The 25,864-nt window shown below is 44.3% G+C and overlaps 1 protein-coding gene across 1 annotated transcript; it reads left to right on the top strand.

Annotated features, from left to right (window-relative positions):
* The first annotated feature begins 683 nt into the window (after positions 1-683).
* Positions 684-25,502, top strand: LOC138799042 (EF-hand calcium-binding domain-containing protein 6-like). The gene is made up of 18 exons (XM_069979784.1): positions 684-1,058; positions 3,250-3,338; positions 7,722-7,822; positions 8,633-8,710; positions 8,846-9,019; positions 10,071-10,190; positions 10,270-10,409; positions 10,634-10,779; positions 10,866-11,062; positions 13,182-13,286; positions 13,959-14,024; positions 15,643-15,753; positions 16,033-16,159; positions 17,404-17,528; positions 17,614-17,857; positions 23,129-23,298; positions 24,211-24,367; positions 25,219-25,502. The coding sequence occupies exons 1-18, from the start codon at positions 755-757 to the stop codon at positions 25,438-25,440; spliced, it is 2,676 nt and encodes an 891-aa protein (XP_069835885.1). The 5' UTR covers positions 684-754; the 3' UTR covers positions 25,441-25,502.
* Positions 25,503-25,864: the final 362 nt, after the last annotated feature.

The raw sequence follows: 25,864 nt of genomic DNA, 5'->3' as shown, positions 1-25,864 counted from the left end.
GTGGGGGTGGCTAGGCCTGGTGTCACCCTGGGGATACTCCTGGTATCTAAGCTCTGTGCTGGGGGTGGCTGTGCCTGGTGTCACGCTGGGGATACTCCTGGTATCTAATCTCTGTAGTGGGGGTGGCTGGGCCTGGTGTCACGCTGGGGATACTCCTGGTATCTAAGCTCTGTAGTGGGGGTGGCTGGGCCTGGTGTCACGCTGGGGATACTCCTGGTATCTAAGCTCTGTAGTGGGGGTGGCTGGGCCTGGTGTCACGCTGGGGATACTCCTGGTATCTAATCTCTGTAGTGGGGGTGGCTGGGCCTGGAGTCACGCTGGGGATACTCCTGGTATCTAATCTCTGTAGTGGGGGTGGCTGGGCCTGGTGTCACGCTGGGGATATTCCTGGTATCTAAGCTCTGTAGTGGGGGTGGCTGGGCCTGGTGTCACGCTGGGGATACTCCTGGTATCTAATCTCTGTAGTGGGGGTGGCTGGGCCTGGTGTCACCCTGGGGATACTCCTGGTATCTAATCTCTGTAGTGGGGGTGGCTGGGCCTGGTGTCACGCTGGGGATATTCCTGGTATCTAAGCTCTGTAGTGGGGGTGGCTGGGCCTGGTGTCACGCTGGGGATACTCCTGGTATCTAAGCTCTGTAGTGGGGGTGGCTGGGCCTGGTGTCACCCTGGGGTCTGGCCTGGAGCACTGATTTCTCTTATTACACAGGATACATATATTCAGCGTCTCTATGGCGACCATTGTGCGGCACAGAGAATGGTTTCCTCAGTAACTCTGTTGTTGACACTGAAGGTTCCTAAACTCCTCTTCCTCCTCTCAGTCAGTGGCCGGGCACACAGCTCAGGGTTATTCATGGCAACCAGGGGCCTCTCTGGGGCCCAGTCCAAGCTGCCAGGGATTCAGCACCCCGTCCTGCGCCGGGGGGACCCAGAAAGCCTCTCAGTGCGAGGATTCTCCAGATCCGAGGGGAGGGGCGAGACCACCCTGCAAACCCAGCTCCGGACCTACCGCACCGAGCAGATGGATGACTGGACCAAGCTGGACCACTGGGCCAATATTGGTAAAGCTGGATCATAACCACCATCATTTACTAAGGATATGTGACCCCCAATCATTTACTTAGGATATGTGACCCCCAATCATTACTAAGGATATGTGACCCCCAATAATTTACTTAGGATATGTGACCCCCAATCATTACTTAGGATATGTGACCCCCAATCATTACTAAGGATATGTGACCCCTAATCATTACTAAGGATATGTGACCCCTAATAATTACTAAGGATATGTGACCCCCAATCATTACTAAGGATATGTGACCCCCAATAATTACTAAGGATATGTGACCCCCCCAATCATTACTAAGGATATGTGACCCCCAATAATTACTAAGGATATGTGACCCCCCCCAATCATTACTAAGGATATGTGACCCCCAATCATTACTAAGGATATGTGACCCCCCCAATCATTACTAAGGATATGTGACCCCCCCAATCATTACTAAGGATATGTGACCCCCAATCATTACTAAGGATATGTGACCCCTAATCATTACTTAGGATATGTGACCCCCAATCATTACTAAGGATATGTGACCCCCAATAATTACTAAGGATATGTGACCCCCCCCCAATCATTACTAAGGATATGTGACCCCCAATCATTACTAAGGATATGTGACCCCCCCAATCATTACTAAGGATATGTGACCCCCCCAATCATTACTAAGGATATGTGACCCCCAATCATTACTAAGGATATGTGACCCCTAATCATTACTTAGGATATGTGACCCCCAATCATTACTTAGGATATGTGACCCCCAATAATTACTAAGGATATGTGACCCCCAATCATTACTAAGGATATGTGACCCCCAATCATTACTAAGGATATGTGACCCCCAATAATTACTAAGGATATGTGACCCCCCCAATCATTACTAAGGATATGTGACCCCCAATCATTACTAAGGATATGTGACCCCCAATCATTACTAAGGATATGTGACCCCCCAATCATTACTAAGGATATGTGACCCCCCCAATCATTACTAAGGATATGTGACCCCCAATCATTACTAAGGATATGTGACCCCCCCAATCATTACTAAGGATATGTGACCCCCAATCATTACTAAGGATATGTGACCCCCCCAATCATTACTAAGGATATGTGACCCCCAATCATTACTAAGGATATGTGACCCCCAATCATTACTAAGGATATGTGACCCCCAATCATTACTAAGGATATGTGACCACCAATCATTACTAAGGATATGTGACCCCCCCCCCCCCCATATACTAAAGATATAAGATGATCAGCTGATCTTTGCTATAAGCTATTTACATTCATCATAAATCATGGGACATCTATATTAGCTCAGCAACTGTTTTGCTTCTTTTTGCACAACAAAATCTCCTAAATTAGCAACTTCTCCAACCAAAACAGTGGCACAAAATCCTTAAAGGAATTATCCAGGATTAGAAAAGAACAGCTACTATCTTGAAACAATAGCACCACCCCTGTCCTCAGGATGAGAAATCAGCGCAGCGGCCTCTACATTCCCCACATCTTGGGGGTCCCAGAAGAGGCATTATACTTTGTATAATGTATGATGGAGTGCTATGGCTCCCAATGTATCCTCTGTATCCAATATTCACAGATTTATCATTCATTGGGAGTAAACAATGACGTTTCCTATTTAATAACAGCAAGCAGAGATACACGGTGCATAGAGGAAAACTGTATGATACAAAGCATAACCCTGCAGAATACTGACTACTGCTCACAGTAACAGCCAGGATCCAGGTGTTAGCATGGCTACTGACAGCTAAATAACGATCTCCTCATTGAATAGCGGCCGCAGCAAACCCTGTCAGTGCATACTGTGGAGCGATCGGCTTCGGCCGCCTGTTCCATTGTGTGCAGTGGAGGGTTCTGATGCGGGCGCGCACAGATGCGCCTGCATCAGAACTCAGCGGCGCTAAAGATCATCCGGCTGGTACTGCAGTAGTGGCTGGGATGATCTTTTCTGAGACCGGCCGTTCCGTGATCCAGCCGGGTCACGTTATGGCCGGTCTCATACAGCTGCAATCACAAATATATATATATATATATATATATATACTGTATATATATATACACTGTGTGTGTATCTCATATTCATACAGTATAGCTCATATATATATACACACAGTGTATCTCATATATATACTCATCACCTCAATGTTTTACTGCAGATAGAAAACACTGGGAGAGAAATGGAAAGGAAGAAAAGAAAGGATCAGCGACAGATACAAGATCCCAGCAGGAGACGCAGTGTGATGAGGTGAGGCCGGAACTCCTATATGGTCCATACAGATAGGGGGACATTTATGAAGTCCGGCGAAGGTGGCGCCGATGGGGCAGATGCAAAAAAAAATTAGCAAACATACCATTTGCAAATATTTTTACTCTGATCTGCCCCATCTGCGCCTAAAAAAGGCATTTACGCCTTTTCATACATGTCCCCCATAGTGTCACTTCTATCTCCATGTGCAATATATCCTGCCTGACTCCACCATATACAGCCAAAGCAACCAGGACTACAATGCTTTGACTGTCCAGGCATGATGGGCATTGTAGTTTTGCAGCAGCTGCAGGGCCGAAGGTTCCCCATTCCTGACCTAGATTATACACTAATTATCCACCAGCAGAATAGTGAGTGCAGCTCTGGAGTATAATACAGGATGTAACTCAGGATCAGTAATGTAATGTATGTACACAGTACACACTAGCGCAAAGGGCCATAAGCCCAAAGGGCCCTGAATCACCTCTGGTAAACCAAGTAAAACGTAACTTTTAATGTACTAATATATGTTTAAATTATAGACACCGTGATCTTGTTAAAAACACTCTCCCACAGTACACTGATATTTTCGTATTTTCAGTCCACCTAACAGTGGTACTGTGTATTGTAACTTAATAGCTGCAGACTACTCGGCCTAGGGACTGTGGGAGTAGCTGATTAAAACATAACACACCGCCACCACAACTAGTTTCACCCCCAAACGGGGCGTCCTCAGGTGTAGGGCAAATGGCGGTGACCCCTGGTACATTTGAGACTTATAAATGCTACGTACTTAACACAATGTGGGGCGGGGAAAGGATGACAGCCAATAAGACAAATATCAAAACTATCCACCTACATCTACACCGAACTCACCAATCACCTCTAAATACGTCATCAAGATGTGCCATAGCCTTAGCCAATCACCGTCACTCGTACAGGTCCACCTATCCGCTAACGGCAACCATCCTCCAATCATATTGGGTGGGGATACGTCATCACTCACGTGTATGAAACCTGTGCGATGACGTACGATGTCCACTACTGCGCAGGCGTCCACACTTGGAACTAAGCACCAGTGACATATACCTATTGCACTTGCGCGCCCATCCAGACACAAAGATGTATATATAGGCGCCTGCGCACGGACTAAGACTTCTAGGATTCGGATAATAGTTGGCACATGCGTGCGGACTTAGACTGAATAAATAGCTGATGCCAGAATAATTGGAATAATAAATTAAATAAACAAAAAGAAAAAATAAATAAATTATCAGTGATAGTAATGACACATATTAAACACATAAGAATAACATATAATATGTATGGAGATGGATATTTTAGTTTCTCATATGCTGCCTTCTTGTAAGTTCTGGTGTTTTACATATTATATGTTATTCTTTAATTGTTTTCAGTGTTTAAGTTATGTTAATTACTTTGATCCGTGATTATTTCTCTGGTGCGATATCTTTTCTTTTTGGTTGAGTTTTATTAGATAGTTATTATTATGTGAGGGTTAATAGAGGTAGCCATTAATGATAATGATGATTTGTTGATGTGGTTATCATTTGATGTTATTATTTGGCTTTCTTTGAATAGGTGGTTTGGTATTCTGTTATTAAGAGTTTATATTTCATAAAACCTAAGAAGTGGAGCCCACCTCTTCCCAGTATCAGCTACTACTTGAGCTTGTTTATTATCTTATTTATGAATCTAGACGTAATACTTACCTCTTATACTTACCTATTTATCTGTTCAGTTCATCTTTTATTAGAAGTGACTCCTTTGTAATAGTTTATGACTGTCATCTATTTATGTGCCTGTTGTTTTTATAACAGTAAAGGACTTATGATATCTAATGTAACTTATAGACATTGAACTTGAGAGTGCTGATTTAATATGTGTCATTACTATCACTGATAATTTATTTATTTTTCATTTTTGTTTATTTAATTTATTATTCCAATTATTCTGGCATCAGCTATTTATTCAGTCTAAGTCCGCACGCATGCGCCAACTATTATCCGAATCCTAGAAGTCTTAGTCCGTGCGCAGGCGCCTATATATACATCTTTGTGTCTGGATGGGCGCGCAAGCGCAATAGGTATATGTCACTGGTGCTTAGTTCCAAGTGTGGACGCCTGCGCAGTAGTGGACATCGTACGTCATCGCGCAGGTTTCATACACGTGAGTGATGACGTATCTCCACCCAATATGATTGGAGGATGGTTGCCGTTAGCGGATAGGTGGACCTGTACGAGTGACGGTGATTGGCTAAGGCTATGGCACATCTTGATGACGTATTTAGAGGTGATTGGTGAGTTCGGTGTAGATGTAGGTGGATAGTTTTGATATTTGTCTTATTGGCTGTCATCCTTTCCCCGCCCCACATTGTGTTAAGTACGTAGCATTTATAAGTCTCAAATGTACCAGGGGTCACCGCCATTTGCCCTACACCTGAGGACGCCCCGTTTGGGGGTGAAACTAGTTGTGGTGGCGGTGTGTTAGGTTTTAATCAGCTACTCCCACAGTCCCTAGGCCGAGTAGTCTGCAGCTATTCAGTTACAATACACAGTACCACTGTTAGGTGGACTGAAAATACGAAAATATCAGTGTACTGTGGGAGAGTGTTTTTAACAAGATCACGGTGTCTATATTTTAAACATACACTCACCGGCCACTTTATTAGGTATACCATGCTAGTAACGGGTTGGACCCCCTTTTGCCTTCAGAACTGCCCCAATTCTTGGTAGCATAGATACAACAAGGTGCTGGAAGCTTCCTCAGAGATTTTGGTCCATAGTGACATGATGGCATCACACAGTTGCCGCAGATTTGTCGGCTGCACATCCATGATGCCAATCTCCCGTTCCACCACATCCCAAAGATGCTCTATTGGATTGAGATCTGGTGACTGTGGAGGCCATTGGAGTACAGTGACCTCATTGTCATGTTCAAGAAACCAGTCCGAGATGATTCTAGCTTTATGACATTGCGCATTATCCTGCTGAAAGTCGCCATCAGATGTTGGGTCCATTGTGGTCATAAAGGGATGGACATGGTCAGCAACAATACTCAGGTAGGCTGTGGCGTTGCAACGATGCTCAATTGGTACCAAGGGGCCCAAAGAGTGCCAAGAAAATATTCCCCACACCATGACACCACCACCACCAGCCTGAACCGTTGATACAAGGCAGGATGGATCCATGCTTTCATGTTGTTGACGCCAAATTCTGACCCTACCATCCGAATGTCGCAGCAGAAATCGAGACTCATCAGACCAGGCAACGTTTTTCCAATCTTCTACTGTCCAATTTCGATGAGCTTGTGCAAATTGTAGCCTCAGTTTCCTGTTCTTAGCTGAGCGGAGTGGCCCCCGGTGTGGTCTTCTGCTGCTGTAGCCCATCTGCCTCAAAGTTGGCCGTACTGTGCGCTCAGAGATGCTCTTCTGCCTACCTTGGTTGTAACGGTTGGCTATTTGAGTCACTGTTGCCTTTCTATCAGCTGGAACCAGTCTGCCCATTCTCCTCTGACCTCTGGCATCAACAAGGCATTTCCGCCCACAGAACTGCCGCTCACTGGATGTTTTTTCTTTTTCGGACCATTCTCTGTAAACCCTAGAGATGTTTGTGCATGAAAATCCCAGTAGATCAGCAGTTTCTGAAATACTCAGACCAGCCCTTCTGGCACCAACAACCATGCCACATTCAAAGGCACTCAAATCACCTTTCTCCCCCATACTGATGCTCGGTTTGAACTGCAGGAGATTGTCTTGACCATGTCTACATGCCTAAATGCACTGAGTTGTCGCCATGTGATTGGCTGATTAGAAATTAAGTGGTAACGTGCGGTTGGACAGGTGTACCTAATAAAGTGGCCGGTGAGTGTATATTAGTACATTAAAAGTTACGTTTTACTTGGTTTACCAGGGGTGATTCAGGGCCCTTTGGGCTTATGGCCCTTTGCGCTAGTGTGTATTTTGTTTAAATGTACCCTGGACCCCCTAGGTTATTTTTGGCACTTTTTTGGTTTGTATGTACACAGTGACCCCACCAGCAGAATAGTGAGTGCAGCTCTGGAGTATAATACAGGATGTAACTCAGGATCAGTAATGTAATGTATATACACAGTGACCCCACCAGCAGAATAGTGAGTGCAGCTCTGGAGTATAATACAGGATGTAACTCAGGATCAGTAATGTAATGTATATACACAGTGACCCCACGAGAAGAATAGTGAGTGCAGCTCTGGAGTATAATACAGTATAAATAATATGATGTATGTAGTATATCTCATAGATCAGCGGTGACTCCTGTATACTCATCTCTTAGAGCGCACACTTGGATATAAAATCAGATGTTACATTTTATGTTTTCATTTCAGCTCAATTTCCGGTTGTTGGAAAAAATAAATTCCGGCGGATTCTATGACCTGAAGCGCCTGTTCTGGTCACATGACCCTGAAGCTAGAGGCAGAGTCAGCAGGTGGAGTATATTTATCCTTTCCTACGTATAGATATGTCATTGCTAGGTTTTCATGACTTACACCCATGTGCTGTAATATGAGGGCGGAGATGTGGCACTTATGGAGAGTCAGCGGAATAAATCCCAGTGAATATAAATCCCCCCGTCATCTGCTGCTGGTAAAACATGTATTTAGTTCAGTATCAGATCCTGGGGAAGCAACGAAGTGTCCATCTCTGACTGATTCCTGTGGGGTCCTACATAGGCACCTGCGCAGTATACACTTTTAAAGGGGTAGTTCAGCAAAAAAAAAAAAAAAATCTTTTAAATCAGCTGGTGCCAGAGATTTGTAATTTACTTCTATTAAAATCTCCAGTCTTCCAGTACTTATCAGCTGCTGTATGCCTTCCAGTAGGTGGTGTTTCCCAGTCTGACACAGTGCTCTCTGCTGCCACCTCTGTCCATGTCAGGAACTGTCCAGAGCAGGAGGGGTTTTCTATGGGGATTTGCTGCTGCTCTGGACAGTTCCTGACATGGACAGAGGTGGCAGCAGAGAGCACTGTGTCAGACTGGAGAGAATACACCACTTCCTGCAGTACATACAGCAACTGATAAGTACTGGAAGACTGGAGATTTTTTTTTTTTTTTAATTAAAGTAAATTACAAATCTAAGGTCAAAATGACAGTCTTGTGGCCTTTTTCGGGTAATTATGGTCTCTGTATATGCTGGTAATGGTAATTCCATCGTTTTCTGGGAAAATTGGATGATAACTAATCTATTGGTCTCTGTTACCAGCCATTTGACTGATCACATTCGCTCTTGTCTTACAGAGACGCATTACTGATCATCCTGACCACGTTTTTGGGGCGCTTCATCCATAAGACGGTGTATCAGCAGCTCCTGCGCAGGTACGTTAGCTCAGGGCTGTGTCAGACAGGAAATCATTCAACTTTCTCCGATCAGACTCCAAATCCTGGAGGAATATTCCACCTCTATATACCTGGGCATGTGCTCATTGACTGATGGGTTACTTGTTATTATAGATTACATCTGGAAGGGAAGTCGATTATTACCTTTGATGCCTTCTATGATCATTTCAAGCTAGAGGAAGATAACTCGCCCCCGGATTGGCTGGACCCCATGAAGAGGAAGCATAAGGGGGCTCTGAAGACGGCCTATGAGGTTCATCTACAGCTGAAGGACATGGCTAATAACAGGTGAGGTATAGATGATGGGGTAGTGATGGCCAAGCAAAACATATGTGTGCCGACCAAAGTGCCGACCCACATGACTGGCAACAAGGTGTCAACCCACATGACTTTCCAGTAACAGATCCTAAAAGGGGCAATCCAGAGAAAAAATGTATTTAAATCAACTGGTGTTAGAAAGTTAAATTACTCCTATTTAAAAAAAAATAAAAAATCTCCAGTCTTCCAGTACTTATCAGCTGCTGTATGCCCTGCATGAAGTGGTGTATTATTTCCAGTCTGAGACAGTGCTCTTTGCTGCCACCTCTGTCCATGTCAGGAACTGTTCAGAGCAGTAGAGGTTTTCTAGGGGGATTTGCTGCTGCTCTGGACAGTTCCTGACATGGACAGAGGTGGCAGCAGAGAGCACTGTGTCAGACTGGAGAGAATATACCACTTCCTGCAGGACATGCAGCAGCTCATAAGTAGTTGAAGGATTTTGTTGTTTTTTTGTTTTTTTTAAATAAAAGTAAATTACAAATCTATATAACTTTCTGACACCAGTTGATTTGAAAAGATTTATTTTCCTCCAGAGTACCCCTTTAAACCAACATGACTTCATCCATCATATCATCCAACCAACGCATCCCTCTTATCCAGTAAACATTTTAATAAACCAACTTGTCTTTCAAATTAGAAGCCCTCCAAATAATGGACCTTCTAGCCAATATCTTCCGACCAACGTTTCACTTTCAACCATTGAGTCTTTCAGAGAACATTATTTCCAATCGGCACATCTTGTAATTAATTACAATAAATCTGTTTTAAACAATAAATGTATATTCTGCAGGGAGCATTCATTGTTTTCAAGTTTTATTACAAATTTATAATAAAAATAGTTTTCTTTAGGTAAAGTTATTGGTGGGGGCGCTATTGCATTGGTATCTATGGAAAATCTGTGTCCAGTGCTTGTGGTTATACATGGTACTGCAGGCTAAAAATAGAAATGATCAAAAGATCTGATAGAAGCTCCAGATTACATGAGGAATAATTAGCGTCATTGTATTTAATTTAATTACAGGTATTTTGAACTGTTGAAATTATTTCCAAATGATCGGTTGAACGCTTCTGACCTCCGCAGTGTTCTAACCAAGATCGGAATAAAGATGTCAGAAGAGGAATATAAAAAGTTATGGAAAAGGTTAGTAACTGGCTGCGAGCTCTGTGGACTAGTGCGTCCTCATCTGTGTTCCTCTTATGATTGCTGGGTATTTTTACAGATATGTCAAGGATGAAGCCGATGTTCTGAGGTTCGACGACTTGCAATGTCATCTTGGTACAAAAAAAATGGAGGAAAGCCGCAGTCTTCTCCTGTCTGCCCTGCAGAAAGTGTCTGACAGCCAGGAGCCCCAGCAAATAAGTGAGCGCATCACATTACAGCAGAGCTATCAACTATTACACATTCATTATGATGAGTTGCATCATGTCCTCTTCTCCAGTATCCCCCGGAGCTGCATTCCGAATACTGCTGGCCTAGTATATTGCATGTAGTGTCTGTAAACACTGAGTAGACTGTCCCCAAGCATTCACCATCAGGGATAACATAAAGCTACAGTAACTAAACTGCACGTTTTATATCTGCAGAAACAACCAATAAAATAGTAACCAAGACAGGAAATGAAAGGAAACTCTCGCTGAGTATAGAGAAGTGGCTGAAGGAGAAGTTCAGGGAGGGGGCCCGAGCCATGAAGACAGAGTTCTCGGAGTATGACCCACAGAGTTCTGGGACGGTGAGATGATGAGTGACTGGGTGGTGTGGTCCCATTCCGAGACCCCTCGTCCGTCCCCCCTTACGGTGCTGTCTCTTTAATTCTAGGTGTCTAAAGAAAACTTCCTCAAAGTCCTGGAAAAGTTTCACCTCCCGCTCACCGGGGATCAGCTGGGGCATTTCCTATCCCGCTGCGGATTGGACGAGACGTTGCCCCATGTCAATTACCTGGAATTCCTGCAGCGTCTCCAGAGCCGGAATCAGAATGGAAGAGCGTACAAGGTCCTCAGTAAGCCTGACTATGGGTACGGTCAGAGTCCAATCTATCTGGTCACATATCCTGATGGGAGATGGCCTGGATACTGTCATGCATCTCTTCTTCAATGTGCAATAAAGCAAATAACTGCAAATACTTCAGTTTTCCTTTTCCTAGTTTAGCAGTTTAGTCTCCTCCAGAGCTGTCTTCAGAATTCTGCTATGTCTCTGTTAGCTCCTAGGTGCAGAATATATCTGACAGCACCTCTTGCTTGTTCAGTGTCTGAACAGAATATGCTTTGCTGTGGTCTTAGAATGGATTCACACTACGGAATCTGTGCGGATAAGTTACGTTGGATTCCGTCGCTTGTACCCGCTCACGGTGGCGCTCCTCTCCACCCATCCCGTAGACTCAATTTTATGTTCGGGCGGATTCCGCTGTCCACCAAGAGAATTGACATGTCATTTCTTTTAGTGGACAGCACAATTTTCCCGTGCATAAAATTGAGTCTATGGGATGTGCAGAGATGCGCCACCGTGAGCAGGAACAAGCTATGGAATCTGCCGTAACTTATCCGCACGGATTCTGTATTGTGAACCTACCCTTAGGCTATGTTCAATCTACGTAAGTTTCATAATAATCGCAAATCGGCAACAACATCCGTGATTATTAAGGAACTCACATAGTGCTACCCTCTATAGGACCCGGCCAGAGTTTATACATATAATATACACTTCGGCCGGGATCCCTAGCGGCCTAACAGTTTTCTGCGGCAGCTATTTACTGAATAGCGGCCACAGAAAACTTGACAGTGCACACTATGGAGTGAATTCATCAGGATTCATCCCAATTTATCAGGAGTGAAGATCATCCGGCCAGCACTACAGTACCAGCCGGGTTGATCTTCTCTGACACCGGTCGTTGCGTGACCTGGCCGGGTCACGGAACGGCCGGTATCTTACGCCATGTGAACATGGCCTTCGGCTGTAAGAGAATATATTGCTTTACAGTCCCTGCTGGTTCTGTCTCTTTACAGATTATGCTCTGTTGTGGTCATTATATGTAGGGGCACATATCTCATGACGGCCCCTGCTGGTTCAGTGTCTATACAAAATATCATCTGCAGTGGTCTTAATCCGTAGAGGACACATCTCATTACAGTCCCTGCTTGTTCAGTATCTCTATAGGTTTTATTCTGCTGTAGTTATAATCTATAGTGGCACATATATTTTTACAGTCCCCGCTGGTTCAGTGTCTGAACAGATTATCCTCTGCTGTGGTCATAATCTGTAGGTACACATATCTTATTACAGTCCCTGCTGATTCAGTTCATATATATAAATAATAATTTATTATATATAAATTTATTTATAGGGGCACATATCTCACTACAGTCCCTGCTGGTTCAGTGCCTGCTGGGGTCCTCAGATACAGGAGAAGTTGTGATTGACTTTGGTTTCTGTGATGTTCTTTTTGTTTAATGGAACACATTGGGCGACATGTATCAACACAAAAAGGCGTACTTTCTTGTGGAAAGGGGCAATTTGCAAATATTTTATTCACAAATGGCCGTTTTGCGAATAAAATATTTGCAACTCGCCCCTTTCCGCCGGGAACGACGGGGGGGGGGGGGGGGGGGGGGGGAGGTACGCGGGGAGGGAGTGTGGAGGGGGCAAAACGGGGGGAGCGCGGATTTATCATTTTTTAAACTAAAAGATACGCAAAAAACCTAGGTTTTCGGCTGTGCGCAGTCCGCCTCTACATAAATCTCCGTAGCGCCGGAGATGCGGGGACATTTATAAGTCCGGCGTAAAAAAACGTTGGACTTAATAAATGTCGCCCATTGACTACAGTTTCCTTTAGTTGTAAATGCTTTATTTTTCGCATGTCTCATTGCAGGCCCTGCTGGTCCAGTGTCTACACAGAACATGCTAAGCACTGGTGCTAGTATATAGGAACTCATACCTCATTATAGCTCCTGCTTGTTCAGTGTCTGCACAGAATATGCTAAGCAGAGTTTTTACTGTACTAAATCTCATACCTCATTGTAGGCCCTGCTGGTTCAGTGTCTGTACAGAATATGGCTTGTTTTCACATTAGCAGATCCAGTTAGGAAGTTTTATCTAATTCATTTCAGCTATTTTTTTCTGTGTTTTTTTTAAATCCAGGACTGGGAAGAGAGAATCGTGCTCATTGTCCACAACCAGCGCTGCAGAAGACAAGCTCATACGGTTCTTACACACTGATTTTAACTCCCTCCTTTCTGAATTTAGGTGAGATCAATGATATCATACATATAGCTCTACATTACTCCCAGAATTCCCTCCTATAATTCCCTATTCTTTATAGCTTCCATTTCGGTGTACTCTTGGCAGTCCAGGCTTTTGTTGCATATAACAAGGTGTCACCATTTAGCAGCTACTACCGCTATATAGTCTCTATACAAGACGTTATATAAAACTGGAGTATTGTGTCTACATAATAGCATCATTCAGTGACCTTATAAAATCATTATACTATATCTTCACTAAGGCTGCACATTAAACATAAAGCAAAACTTAATACAAGAGTTTTTTGGTGTATGATTTTGTTATAACCTGCCATGTATTTAGCAGGGGTGTGGATAGGGCTGAGCAAGTCCATGGGGCATCTGCTTCCTTTCCCTATACTGTAATTCATAGGTCGTCTCAGCTTCCATACAGTGCATATGTTCTACAAAGCCTGCACATACTTTCAGTTTTGCAAAATTGCAGTTCATTGCTGGAGGATATGACAAGACGCTTTAAGCTGTATACCAATATACTGACACAATTACTGAATAGCCCAGGACTTAGACACCTATACAGTATTATAATGTACATTGATGTATGAAATGACTGAAAAATTGCTGCATCACTGTTAAAACTGCAAATTACTAACATAAAGTACAAAACATCTGTTGACAGAAAAGCGGATAAAAATAACCTAAAGGTTCTCAGCCCCCAGGACTTCAGGGCGATCCTAGAGAAAAGGTAAACTTACTTAGAGACAGAAATAACTTTTATTTTACTGCCATTTATGTAAAATATTGCCTCCTATATACAATAATATAACTACTATAATACTGCTCCTATATACAAGAATATAACTACTATAATACTGCTCCTATATACAAGAATATAACTACTATAATACTGCTCCTATATACAAGAATATAACTACTATAATACTGCTCTTATATACAGGGATATACTACTATAATACTGCTCCTATATACAGGAATATAACTACTATAATACTGCTCCTATATACAGGAATATAACTACTATAATACTGCTCCTATATACAAGAATATAACTACTATAATACTGCCCCTATATACAGGAATATACTACTATAATACTGCTCCTATATACAGGAATATAACTACTATAATACTGCTCCTATATACAGGAATATAACTACTATAATACTGCTCCTATATACAATAATATAACTACTATAATACTGTTCCTATATACAGGAATATAACTACTATAATACTGCCTCCTAGATACAGGAATATAACTACTATAATACTGCTCCTATATACAAGAATATAACTACTATAATACTGCTCCTATATACAGGAATATAACTACTATAATACTGCTCCTATATACAAGAATATAACTACTATAATACTGTTCCTATATACAGGAATATAACTACTATAATACTGCTCCTATATTCAGGAATATAACTACTATAATACTGCACCTATATACAAGTATATAACTACTATAATACTGCTCCTATATACAGGAATATAACTACTATAATACTGCTCCTATATACAAGACTATAACTACTATAATACTGCTCCTATATACAGGAATATAACTACTATAATACTGTTCCTATATACAAGGATATAACTACTATAATACTGCTCCTATATACAAGAATATAACTACTATAATACTGCTCCTATATACAGGAATATAACTACTATAATACTGCTCCTATATACAGGAATATAACTACTATAATACTGCTCCCTATATACAGGGATATAACTACTATAATACTGCTCCTAAATACAAGAATATAACTACTATAATACTGCTCCTATATACAGGGATATAACTACTATAATACTGCTCTCTATATACAGTAATATAACTACTATAATACTGCTCCTATATACAGGAATATAACTACTATAATACTGCCCCTTATATACAGGAATATAACTACTATAATACTGCTCCTATATACAGGAATATAACTACTATAATACTGCTCCTATATACAGGAATATAACTACTATAATACTGCTCCTATATACAGGAATATAACTACTATAATACTGCCTCCTATATACAGTAATATAACTACTATAATACTGCTCCTATATACAGGGATATACTACTATAATACTGCCCCTTTATACAGGAATATAACTACTATAATACTGCTCCTATATACAGGAATATAACTACTATAATACTGCTCCTATATACAGGAATATAACTACTATAATACTGCCTCCTATATACAGTAATATAACTACTATAATACTGCTCCTATATACAGGAATATAAATAGTCTATAATACTGCCCCCTAAGAATAGAGCAGTTATAATGCTGTATATAATGTTTGTGTAGGTTTTCTATAAAGGTAACAGATGAGGAGTTTGCACACGTGGTGGAGACGTTACCCGTGGATCATTATGGAGATATCAGATATTTGGAGTTTATGGCCACATTCGATAGCAGGTAAAGCAGTGAGTGAGATGAGAGAAGAAGAAACACTTCTAGTAACATCTGTTATTGGATACAATGTGACTATTATTTTTAGGGCTATTCTGTCAGCTGGAGAATCAGATCCGTGTATTGCTCTTCCTGCAGACGCTGGGGATCATCTGCCCCCTAGTGGTCAAGAATTTCATTGCAGAATAAATTTCCCTGCCTTTCCGTGGTCTAGAAATTTTCATCTTGGATTTCCACCATCCACAGAACAGAAAATAATCTATTACTTGTGGTTACTATTTTCAGAGACGGGAATTTAAGCATCTGGGACGGACGGGAGACTGTTCTGACCAGCTGCAGCCGGAAGCCAAAGGTAGCCAATAAAAGTGGTGGTAACAAGAAGAGTCACCTGGGAGAGAGGAGCCTGGAGCAGGTAACGGTGGCTCCTCCTGTACTCTGTTATATAAGTCAGACAAAGGAACCAGGCTGATATGTTCTTAAAGGGGAGTATGACTACTATGCATGAGGTTTATAAGAAGCTTTATATCTTATTCCAGGAAGAAATACATATCTCTCATCTGTAATCTGTACACATGAAGCAGAAGTGAGATTGTATAATTACTGAGAGATAAGGTTACAGCTACCCATAGATTTCTATAGAGGGGAAGGAAAAAGCAGAGAATCAGAGAGAAACACAGATATTGCTTTTTTTTCTTCTAATGTCTCATCCCAAGGCTGCAATCACAGCTTACACTGCTCAGTACTGCTCTATAATGTCATCCATACAGCAACTGATTTTATCAATTGTGTGATCATAGCAGCTAGTCTCCTTCTTCTGAGGGTGTGCTATAGAGATATAGGGGAGCAGGATCCGTTCTTCTGTGTATACAGTGTATGGAGACATCATGGCAGCTGGTCTCCTCCTTCTGGGGGGGGGGGTGCTATAGAGCTATAGGGGGGCAGGATACCCTCCTCTTTGTGTATACAGTATATGGAGACATAGCAGCTGGTCTCCTTCTGAGGATGTGCTATAGAGCTATAGGGGGCAGGATACCCTCCTCTGTGTGTATACAGTATATGGGGACATCATAGCAGCTAGTCTCCTCCTTCTGAGGGTGTGCTATAGAGATATAGGGGAGCAGGACCCCCTCTTCTGTGTGTATACAGTGTATGGAGACATCATAGCAGCTAGTCTCCTCCTTCTGAGGGTGTGCTATAGAGATATAGGGGAGCAGGATCTCCTCTTCTGTGTATACAGTGTATGGAGACATCATAGCAGCTAGTCTCCTCCTTCTGAGGGTGTACTATAGAGATATAGGAGGGCAGAATCTCCTCTTCTGTGTATATACAGTGTATGGAGACATCATAGCAGCTAGTCTCCTCCTTCTGAGGGTGTGCTATAGAGATATAGGAAAGCAGGATCCTCCCTTCTGTGTATATATACAGTGTATGGCGACATCATAGCAGCTAGTCTCCTCTTTCTGAGGGTGTATATAGAGATATAGGAAAGCAGGATCCCCTCTTCTGTGTGTATACAGTGTATAGAGACATCATAGCAGCTAGTCTGACCCTCATCATGTTCAAGGTTCCTGACACAAGGTTCTCATATTTTGATGGTAAGTGATTGGGACTAGCGGACGAAGTAAAATATATAAGAAAGGTCTCATCACTTTACAGCTCACAGACATCATCAAACATCTCGTCAAAAACAACTATGAGACTTTGGAGCGGAATTTCAATGAGATAGACGACCGGAACACCCGGAGAATGACAGCGGAGACCTTGTATCAGCTGCTGAAAAGGTGAGTACTCCCATCATGCACTTCAGGACTCCGACTCTTACGTTACATTCTTACAGGTTAATCATTTTTTAAATCCTCCTTCCAGATGTGACGTCAGCCCGGAGATGTCCAGAGAAGATGTAGGAAGGATATGGAAGACCTTAATTCTTAACCAAGACCAGACAGTCGACTTTTACCAATTTGTTCGCCATTTTGGTTTCTCCATAAAGTCTTCCTGCTTCCCTAATGCTAAAATCTCTCCTCCGGTGAGGGGTGACGTGGACTGCCTGATACGCTCTTTGAAGCTGAACTCTGACACCAAGATTATTGCAAATTTCCTGCAGACAAAGGTGAGATCCTGCGATCGTGTCCTCCAAGCAGAAATTGGGTTTGATGTTTAATTAAAACTTGCAGTACCGCTTATCACCACTGATGGTGAGGAACATTTCTTTCATAGAAACCAATGCAATGGCGCCCCCATCTATGTTCAAATCAGAACTAAACTTGACAATGTAGCTAGCTAAAATCCAATATGTTGGGATTAACTCATCTGTTGTAATCTGTATACTTACCTTTATAAACTGTATATTATTACAGACTATGCAATGACTATGCCAAACAATTGTTATTTTTGCTGCTGAATGTTCTTTTAGGGGCCCCAGACTAAAAAGTCCAACAAAAGTGAATCCACCATGCTCCAGTTACTCACTAAATGGGATCGACACAGTTTGACTTATATTAAAGCGACTCTGTACCCACAATCTGCCCCCTCCCCCCCCAAACCTTGTACCGTCCGACGCTTTTTTCCAAGATCTGTCCTGGGGTCCGTTCAGCAGGTGATGCAGTTATTGTCCTTAAAAACAACTTTAAAACTTGCAGCCCTGTGCCAAATTGGCGTGGCTTAGAGTACTCTATTCATCAAGGGATGAATAGAAAAACTCCTGCCTGGGTCTTGATGATGAGGAGGGACGGAGGGGCGTTGCAGGCCTAGGGCACAGACACTCCAGGCTACAGCCATTGGGCACAGAGGTGCAAGTTTTAACCCCTTCAGTACCAGGCTAATTTTCGTTTTTGCGTTTTGTTTTTTTCCTCCTTGTGCTTAAAAGGCCATAGCAGTTGCATTTTTACACCTACAGACCCACATGAGCCCTTATTTTTTGCGTCACTAATTGTACTTTGCAATGACAGGCTGAATTTTTGCATAAAATATGCTGAGAAACCAGAAAAAAATTATATAACAGTGAAATTGAAAAAAGAAAACCGCAGTTCTTTTTCTTTGGGGGGCTTCGTTTTTACGCCGTGTGTCCTATGGAAAAACTGTCTTGTTATATATGTTCCTCAAGTCGTTATGATTACAACGATATGTAACATGTATAACTTTCATTGTTTTTGATGGCCTGTAAAAAATTCAAACCAGTGTTAACATATAAAAAAATAAAAACCGCTCCATTCCCAGGCTTATAGCGCTTTTATCCTTTGGTCTATGGGGCTGTGTCAGGTGTCATTTTTTGCGCCATGATGTGTTCTTTCTATCGGTACCTTGATTGCGCATATACGACTTTTTGATCGCTTTTATTACAATTTTTCTGAATTTGATGCGACCAAAAATGCGCAATTCTGCACGTTGGGATTTTTTTGTGATAAATTAATAGTTTGGGCGATTACGGACACGGCAATAGCAAACATGTTTATTTATTTATTTTTATTTATAACCTGGGAAAAGGGGGGTGATTCAGACTTTTATTAGGGGAGGGGGCTTTTTATTAATAATGACACTTTATTTTTAACTTTTACACTCATACTAGAAGCCCCCCTGGGGTTAGGGTTATTACCCCCCTGGGGTTAGGGTTATCCCCCCTGGGGTTAGGGTTATTCCCCCCTGGGGTTAGGGTTATTCCCCCCTGGGGTTAGGGTTATTCCCCCCTGGGGTTAGGGTTATTCCCCCCTGGGGTTAGGGTTGTTCCCCCTGGGGGACTTCTAGTATAAGTGCATTGATCTCTCATTCAGATCTATGCTGCATAGATATGCAGCATACATCAATAAGATCGGCACTCGTTTGCTTCCGGCTGCTGCAGCCGGAAGCAATCGAGTGCCGAGCCGGGATCAGCGCCATTACGACGCAGACCCCGGCCGGCACCAGTCATGGAGATCGCTCCTCCGTTAGGACGTCACAGGGGAGCGATCTCCCCACTAGACACCAGGGAAGAGCTGTTCTAAAGTCTTCAGATGCAGCTGTCAACTTTGACAGCTGCATCTGAAGACTTATTTAGCGGGCACGGCTATTGGACCATGCCCACTAATAGCCGCGGCCCCGGGCTACATGCCGCACCCGGGAACGCGGCGGTTTAGACCCTGCTCCGAACGCCCCCACCCGCACGAGGGCGTACAGTTACGTCCTCGTGCGGGAAACGGTTAAAGTTTTTTTTTAGGGGAATAACTGCATCTCCTGCCAAACGGACCCCAGGACAGATCTTGGACAGATCATGCACCAACACCGTTATTACACAGACAGGTGGCCAAACAGCGAAGTAATATAAACGGACAAGAAAAAACGCTGTGTGAACATAGCCTACCAGTGTGGCGTCCAGGACGGATTGTATAGACTGGATAGAGAGACTTGGGCATACAGCTGGGAGAAACTAAGGCTTGAGGTATATTAGAAGGTAGCAGGACTTTCTCCTGTACACCTGCACTCAGTATATACTGTATCTGGTTATATTTAGCTGCTATGTAACAATGAGACTGATGAGGGGAAGGTTTATCGCACAGCGACTCCTAAGTGCTCGCTTACATCTCGCTATGTGGCTGCAGGCTCCATAAATTGAACATTAATTGAGCTAATAAATTCTTTTTGCGCGGTGACACGGAGACGCGGCCCCCATTTACAATACAATGAGTCTGCTCCGAGCGACAAGCTGTGAGAAGGAGGACACCGGGAGCACAATGGCTGCAGTGTTAGGGAAGACACGGACGCATGGGATAATGGATCTGCCGCTCCGAGGGGGGAAAAATCTCCGATTCTAATCATTAAAAAGCTTTTATTCTGCAGAGCGGGGTCAGGGCGGAATCTATAACGAGAAACCGGAGAAGACGGCAGCGGAGCGGGCGCGACTGACACAATGGGACTGCGAAGGGGAGCAGGACGGGCACATGCTCTGCAGGACAGACACATACTCTGCAGGACAGACACATACTCTGCAGGACAGACACATACTCTGCAGGACGGGCACATACTCTGCAGGACGGACACATACTCTGCAGGACGGACACATACTCTGAACACAACCCCAGGACGGGCACATACTCTGCACACACCCCAGGACGGGCACATACTCTGCACACACCCCAGGACGGGCACATACCCTGCACACACCCCAGGACGGGCACATACCCTGCACACACCCCAGGACGGGCACATACACTGCAGGACGGGCACATACCCTGCACATACCCCAGGATGGGCATATACCCTACACACACCCCAGGATGGGCACATACTCTGCACACACCCCAGGACGGGCACATACCCTGCACACACCCCAGGACGGGCACATACCCTGCACACACCCCAGGACGGGCACATACACTGCAGGACGGGCACATACCCTGCACACACCCCAGGACGGGCACATACTCTGCACACACCCCAGGACGGGCACATACTCTGCACACAACCCCAGGACGGGCACATACCCTGCACACACCCCAGGACGGGCACATACTCTGCACACACCCCAGGACGGGCACATACTCTGCACACACCCCAGGACGGGCACATACCCTGCACACAACCCCAGGACGGGCACATACTCTGCACACAACCCCAGGACGGGCACATACTCTGCACACACCCCAGGACGGGCACATACCCTGCACACACCCCAGGACGGGCACATACCCTGCACACACCACAGGACGGGCACATACACTGCAGGACGGGCACATACCCTGCACATACCCCAGGATGGGCATATACCCTACACACACCCCAGGATGGGCACATACTCTGCACACACCCCAGGACGGGCACATACCCTGCACACAACCCCAGGACGGGCACATACCCTGCACACACCCCAGGACGGGCACATACCCTGCACACACCCCAGGACGGGCACATACCCTGCACACACCCCAGGACGGGCACATACTCTGCACACAACCCCAGGACGGGCACATACACTGCACACACCCCAGGACGGGCACATACTCTGCACACACCCCAGGACGGGCACATACCCTGCACACAACCCCAGGATGGGCACATACTCTGCACACAACCCCAGGACGGGCACATACCCTGCACACACCCCAGGACGGGCACATACTCTGCACACACCCCAGGACGGGCACATACACTGCAGGACGGGCACATACCCTGCACACTCAGTGTAAACAATGAAAGTGTGTATTCACTAACTTTTAAAAAATTGTAACACAAAGTGGCAAATTTAATAAACTTGCAACCAAGTTTGCACAAGTATGCCACAGAGTAGGGGTGGATTCTCACCTTCTCCATGGCATACGCCAGCCATAACCCCCGCTCTGGAGCTGGTGTAGATTTCTGCCATGATTTACACCTGGATGTGGTAAAGGGGTTATTCACCAAAAATTTTTTCTTTGAAATCAACTTATCAGCTGCTGTATGTCCTGCAGGAAATGGTGTATTCTCTCCTGTCTAGAGAGAAGGAGAGGTTTTCTATGAGGATTTGCTGCTGCTCTGGACAGTTCCTGACATGGACAGAGGTGGCAGCAGAGAGCACTGTGTCACACTGGAAAGAATACACCACTTCCTGCAGGACATAAAGCAGCTCATAAGTACTGGAAGACGGGAGATTTTTCAATAGAAGTACAATAGAATTACAAATCTCTGCACTCTTTGGCACCAGTTGATCAGAAAGAAAAACAATTTGGTGAACAATCCCTTTAATCATGGTAAACCCTAACCCGTCCCCTACCAGCCAATCCAGTGGATGTTACAGCTGGCATACACCATAGAGGAGGTGACAATCCACGCCTTCTCTGTGGTGCAGACCAGGGGTGCAGTGTTCAGTAATGTTCCCCTATGTTATCAGAAAACTGGACCGGCCCTTCAATAACTTAATAGAGGAAACCTTGAAATTAGAACAATAGAAAGACAATGCTAAGCATAGGGAACATGGCTGTAAGCAGTGAGTGGACTGTGCAGATGTACTGTGCTCTAATGCAGTGATGTGAGCAGTGAGCGGACTGTGCAGATGTACTGTGCTCTAATGCAGTGATGTGAGCAGTGAGCGGACTGTGCAGATGTACTGTGCTCTAATGCAGTGATGTGAGCAGTGAGCGGACTGTGCAGATGTACTGTGCTCTAATGCAGTGATGTGAGCAGTGAGCGGACTGTGCAGATGTACTGTGCTGTAATGCAGTGATGTGAGCAGTGAGCGGACTGTGCAGATGTACTGTGCTGTAATGCAGTGATGTGAGCAGTGAGCGGACTGTGCAGATGTACTGTGCTCTAATGCAGTGATGTGAGCAGTGAGCGGACTGTGCAGATGTACTGTGCTCTAATGCAGTGATGTGAGCAGTGAGCGGACTGTGCAGATGTACTGTGCTGTAATGCAGTGATGTTACCTGTTGTCCAGGTGAAGCTTCTTCTCGATGACCTCTGGCTCCAGTTCAGGGAGTTGGATCCCCAGGGTTCTGGATGTGTCACTAGAGAAGAGTTTCTGGACCTGCTGCAGGAGCTGAGCCCTGACCTCACCAAACACCAGTGTGACACCATCGCCGCCAAGTTCACTGATGGGCACAACAGGTACGTACACAAGGTATATGTCTATATACAACTACAGGTACAAGGGATGTCATCCAGGGGGCGGAGCCGTAACTACCTGTCAATACACATGATATACAGGGGGCGGGGCTGTGACTACCTCTCATGATATTGGGGCTGGATGTAGTAGCTGTTACTGTAGTATAAGGAGCGTGGATCTCATGTTGATTACATGTTATTATATTAATATTATATCAGTGATGTCATCCAGGGGGCGGGCCATGATTACCTCTTTATACACAGGATATACAGGGGGCGGGGCTGTGACTATCTCTCTATACACAGGATATACAGGGGGCGGGCTGTGACTACCTCTCTATACACAGGATATACAGGGGGCGGGGCTGTGACTATCTCTCTATACACATGATATACAGGGGGCGGGCTGTGACTACCTCTCTATACACAGGATATACAGGGGGCGGGGCTGTGACTACCTCTCTATACACAGGATATACAGGGGGTGGGGCTGTGACTACCTCTCTATACACATGATATACAGTAGGCGGGGCTGTGACTACCTCTCTATACACATGATATACAGGGGGCGGGGCTGTGACTACCTCTCTATACACAGGATATAGAGGGGGCGGGGCTGTTACTTCCTCTCTATACACATGATATACAGGGGGCGGGGCTGTGACTACCTCTCTATACACATGATATACAGTGGGCGGGGCTGTGACTACCTCTCTATACACATGATATACAGGGGGCGGGGCTGTGACTACCTCTCTATACACATGATATACAGTGGGCGGAGCTGTGACTACCTCTCTATACACATGATATACAGGGGGCAGGGCTGCGACTACCTCTCTATACACATGATATACAGGGGGCAGGGCTGCGACTACCTCTCTATACACAATATGACCTGTGTTATACCTGTAGGATTTCCTATGTGAAGTTTCTTCAGCCGTATCAGACTGGAAGCAACATGATTAAACAAGGTGGAGGAAAAGCAATGAAGACTCAGGAGAAGATGGCGTCACCCACACAGTCCCTAGTCTGCGGCCTTGATGCAATCACAAACAGACTGCGCCAGAAGGTATCGGGATGTGCGCCGTCTAATAACAGACCGATCATACAGTGCTCATATAATACTGCATACGTATCACATATCACACATCACATATCACATATCATATCCATACATCACATAGCACATCCATACATCACATATCACATCCATCCATACATCACATATCACATCCATACATCACATATCGCATCCATCCATACATCACATATGATATCCATACATCACATATCACATCCATCCATACATCACATATCACACATCACATATCATATCCATACATCACATATCACATCCATACATCACATATCACATCCATACATCACATATCACATATCGCATCCATCCATACATCACATATCACATATCATATCCATACATCACATATCACATCCATACATCACATAGCACATCCATACATCACATATCACACATCCATACATCACATATCACATCCATACATCACATATCACATCCATACATCACATATCACATCCATACATCACATATCACATCCATACATCACATATCACATATCGCATCCATCCATACATCACATATCACATCCATACATCACATATCACATCCATACATCACATATCACATATCGCATCCATCCATACATCACATATCACACATCCATACATCACATATCACATCCATACATCACATATCACATATCGCATCCATCCATACATCACATATCATATCCATACATCACATATCGCATCCATCCATACATCACATATCACATCCATACATCACATATCACATCTATACATCACATAGCACATCCATACATCATACATCACATCCATCCCCCTCACCATCCGGGTTATACGTCTTCCCGTCTCCTGTAGATCTCCAGCACAGAGTGGAGGAACCTTCTTCAGTCCTGTATGAAGATGGACAAGGATGGATCCGGCCTCCTCAGCCTCCCGGAGTTCCGGTCGGTGGTGAAGCTGTGTAATATAGTGCTGGATGAGGATGATATATATCACATCATGTCTCACTATGATAAGGATTTAGCTGGGAAGATTGACTACTCCCGTCTGCTGTCAGATCCCGGGAAGAGCAAGTGAGGAGCAACTACGGGACAGAGCGATGGAGCCTAATAAAGAATTCTACATATATAAAGTACAAAGTCTCTCCATATCTGTAGCCTCTCTTCTCCCTGAGCTGTACTCTATACCGGCCTATTGTCCAGGAATAAGGAACATAAGCTACACCCATAAAGTATGGACAACACCCTAAAGCATCCCAAACAACTGCAACTGATAATATAACAGAGACAGCCGCAGAGCCCCAATAACAGAGACAGCCGCAGAGCCCCCATAACAGAGACAGCCTCAGAGCCCCCATAACAGAGACAGCCGCAGAGCCCCCATAGCAGAGACAGCCTCAGAGCCCCCATAACAGAGACAGCCGCAGTGCCCCCATAACACAGACAGCCGCAGAGCCCCCATAGCAGAGACAGATGCAGAGCCCCCATAACAGAGACAGCCT

Source organism: Dendropsophus ebraccatus, chromosome 8 (genome assembly GCF_027789765.1).
Source record: "Dendropsophus ebraccatus isolate aDenEbr1 chromosome 8, aDenEbr1.pat, whole genome shotgun sequence".
NCBI lineage: Eukaryota > Metazoa > Chordata > Amphibia > Anura > Hylidae > Dendropsophus > Dendropsophus ebraccatus.
The sequence above is the reverse complement of the archived record's forward strand: the minus strand, read 5'-3'. Positions and strand labels throughout refer to the sequence as shown.

Excerpts from the sequence above, each read along its gene's own strand:
- LOC138799042 (XM_069979784.1), top strand. The coding sequence starts at position 755 with ATGGTTTCCTCAGTAACTCTGTTGTTGACACTGAAGGTTCCTAAACTC. Across the intron at positions 13,287-13,958 it reads TCCCTCCTTTCTGAATTTAG|AAAAGCGGATAAAAATAACC; the intron begins GTGAGATCAATG and ends ATCTGTTGACAG. Across the intron at positions 17,529-17,613 it reads TTGTATCAGCTGCTGAAAAG|ATGTGACGTCAGCCCGGAGA; the intron begins GTGAGTACTCCC and ends TCCTCCTTCCAG.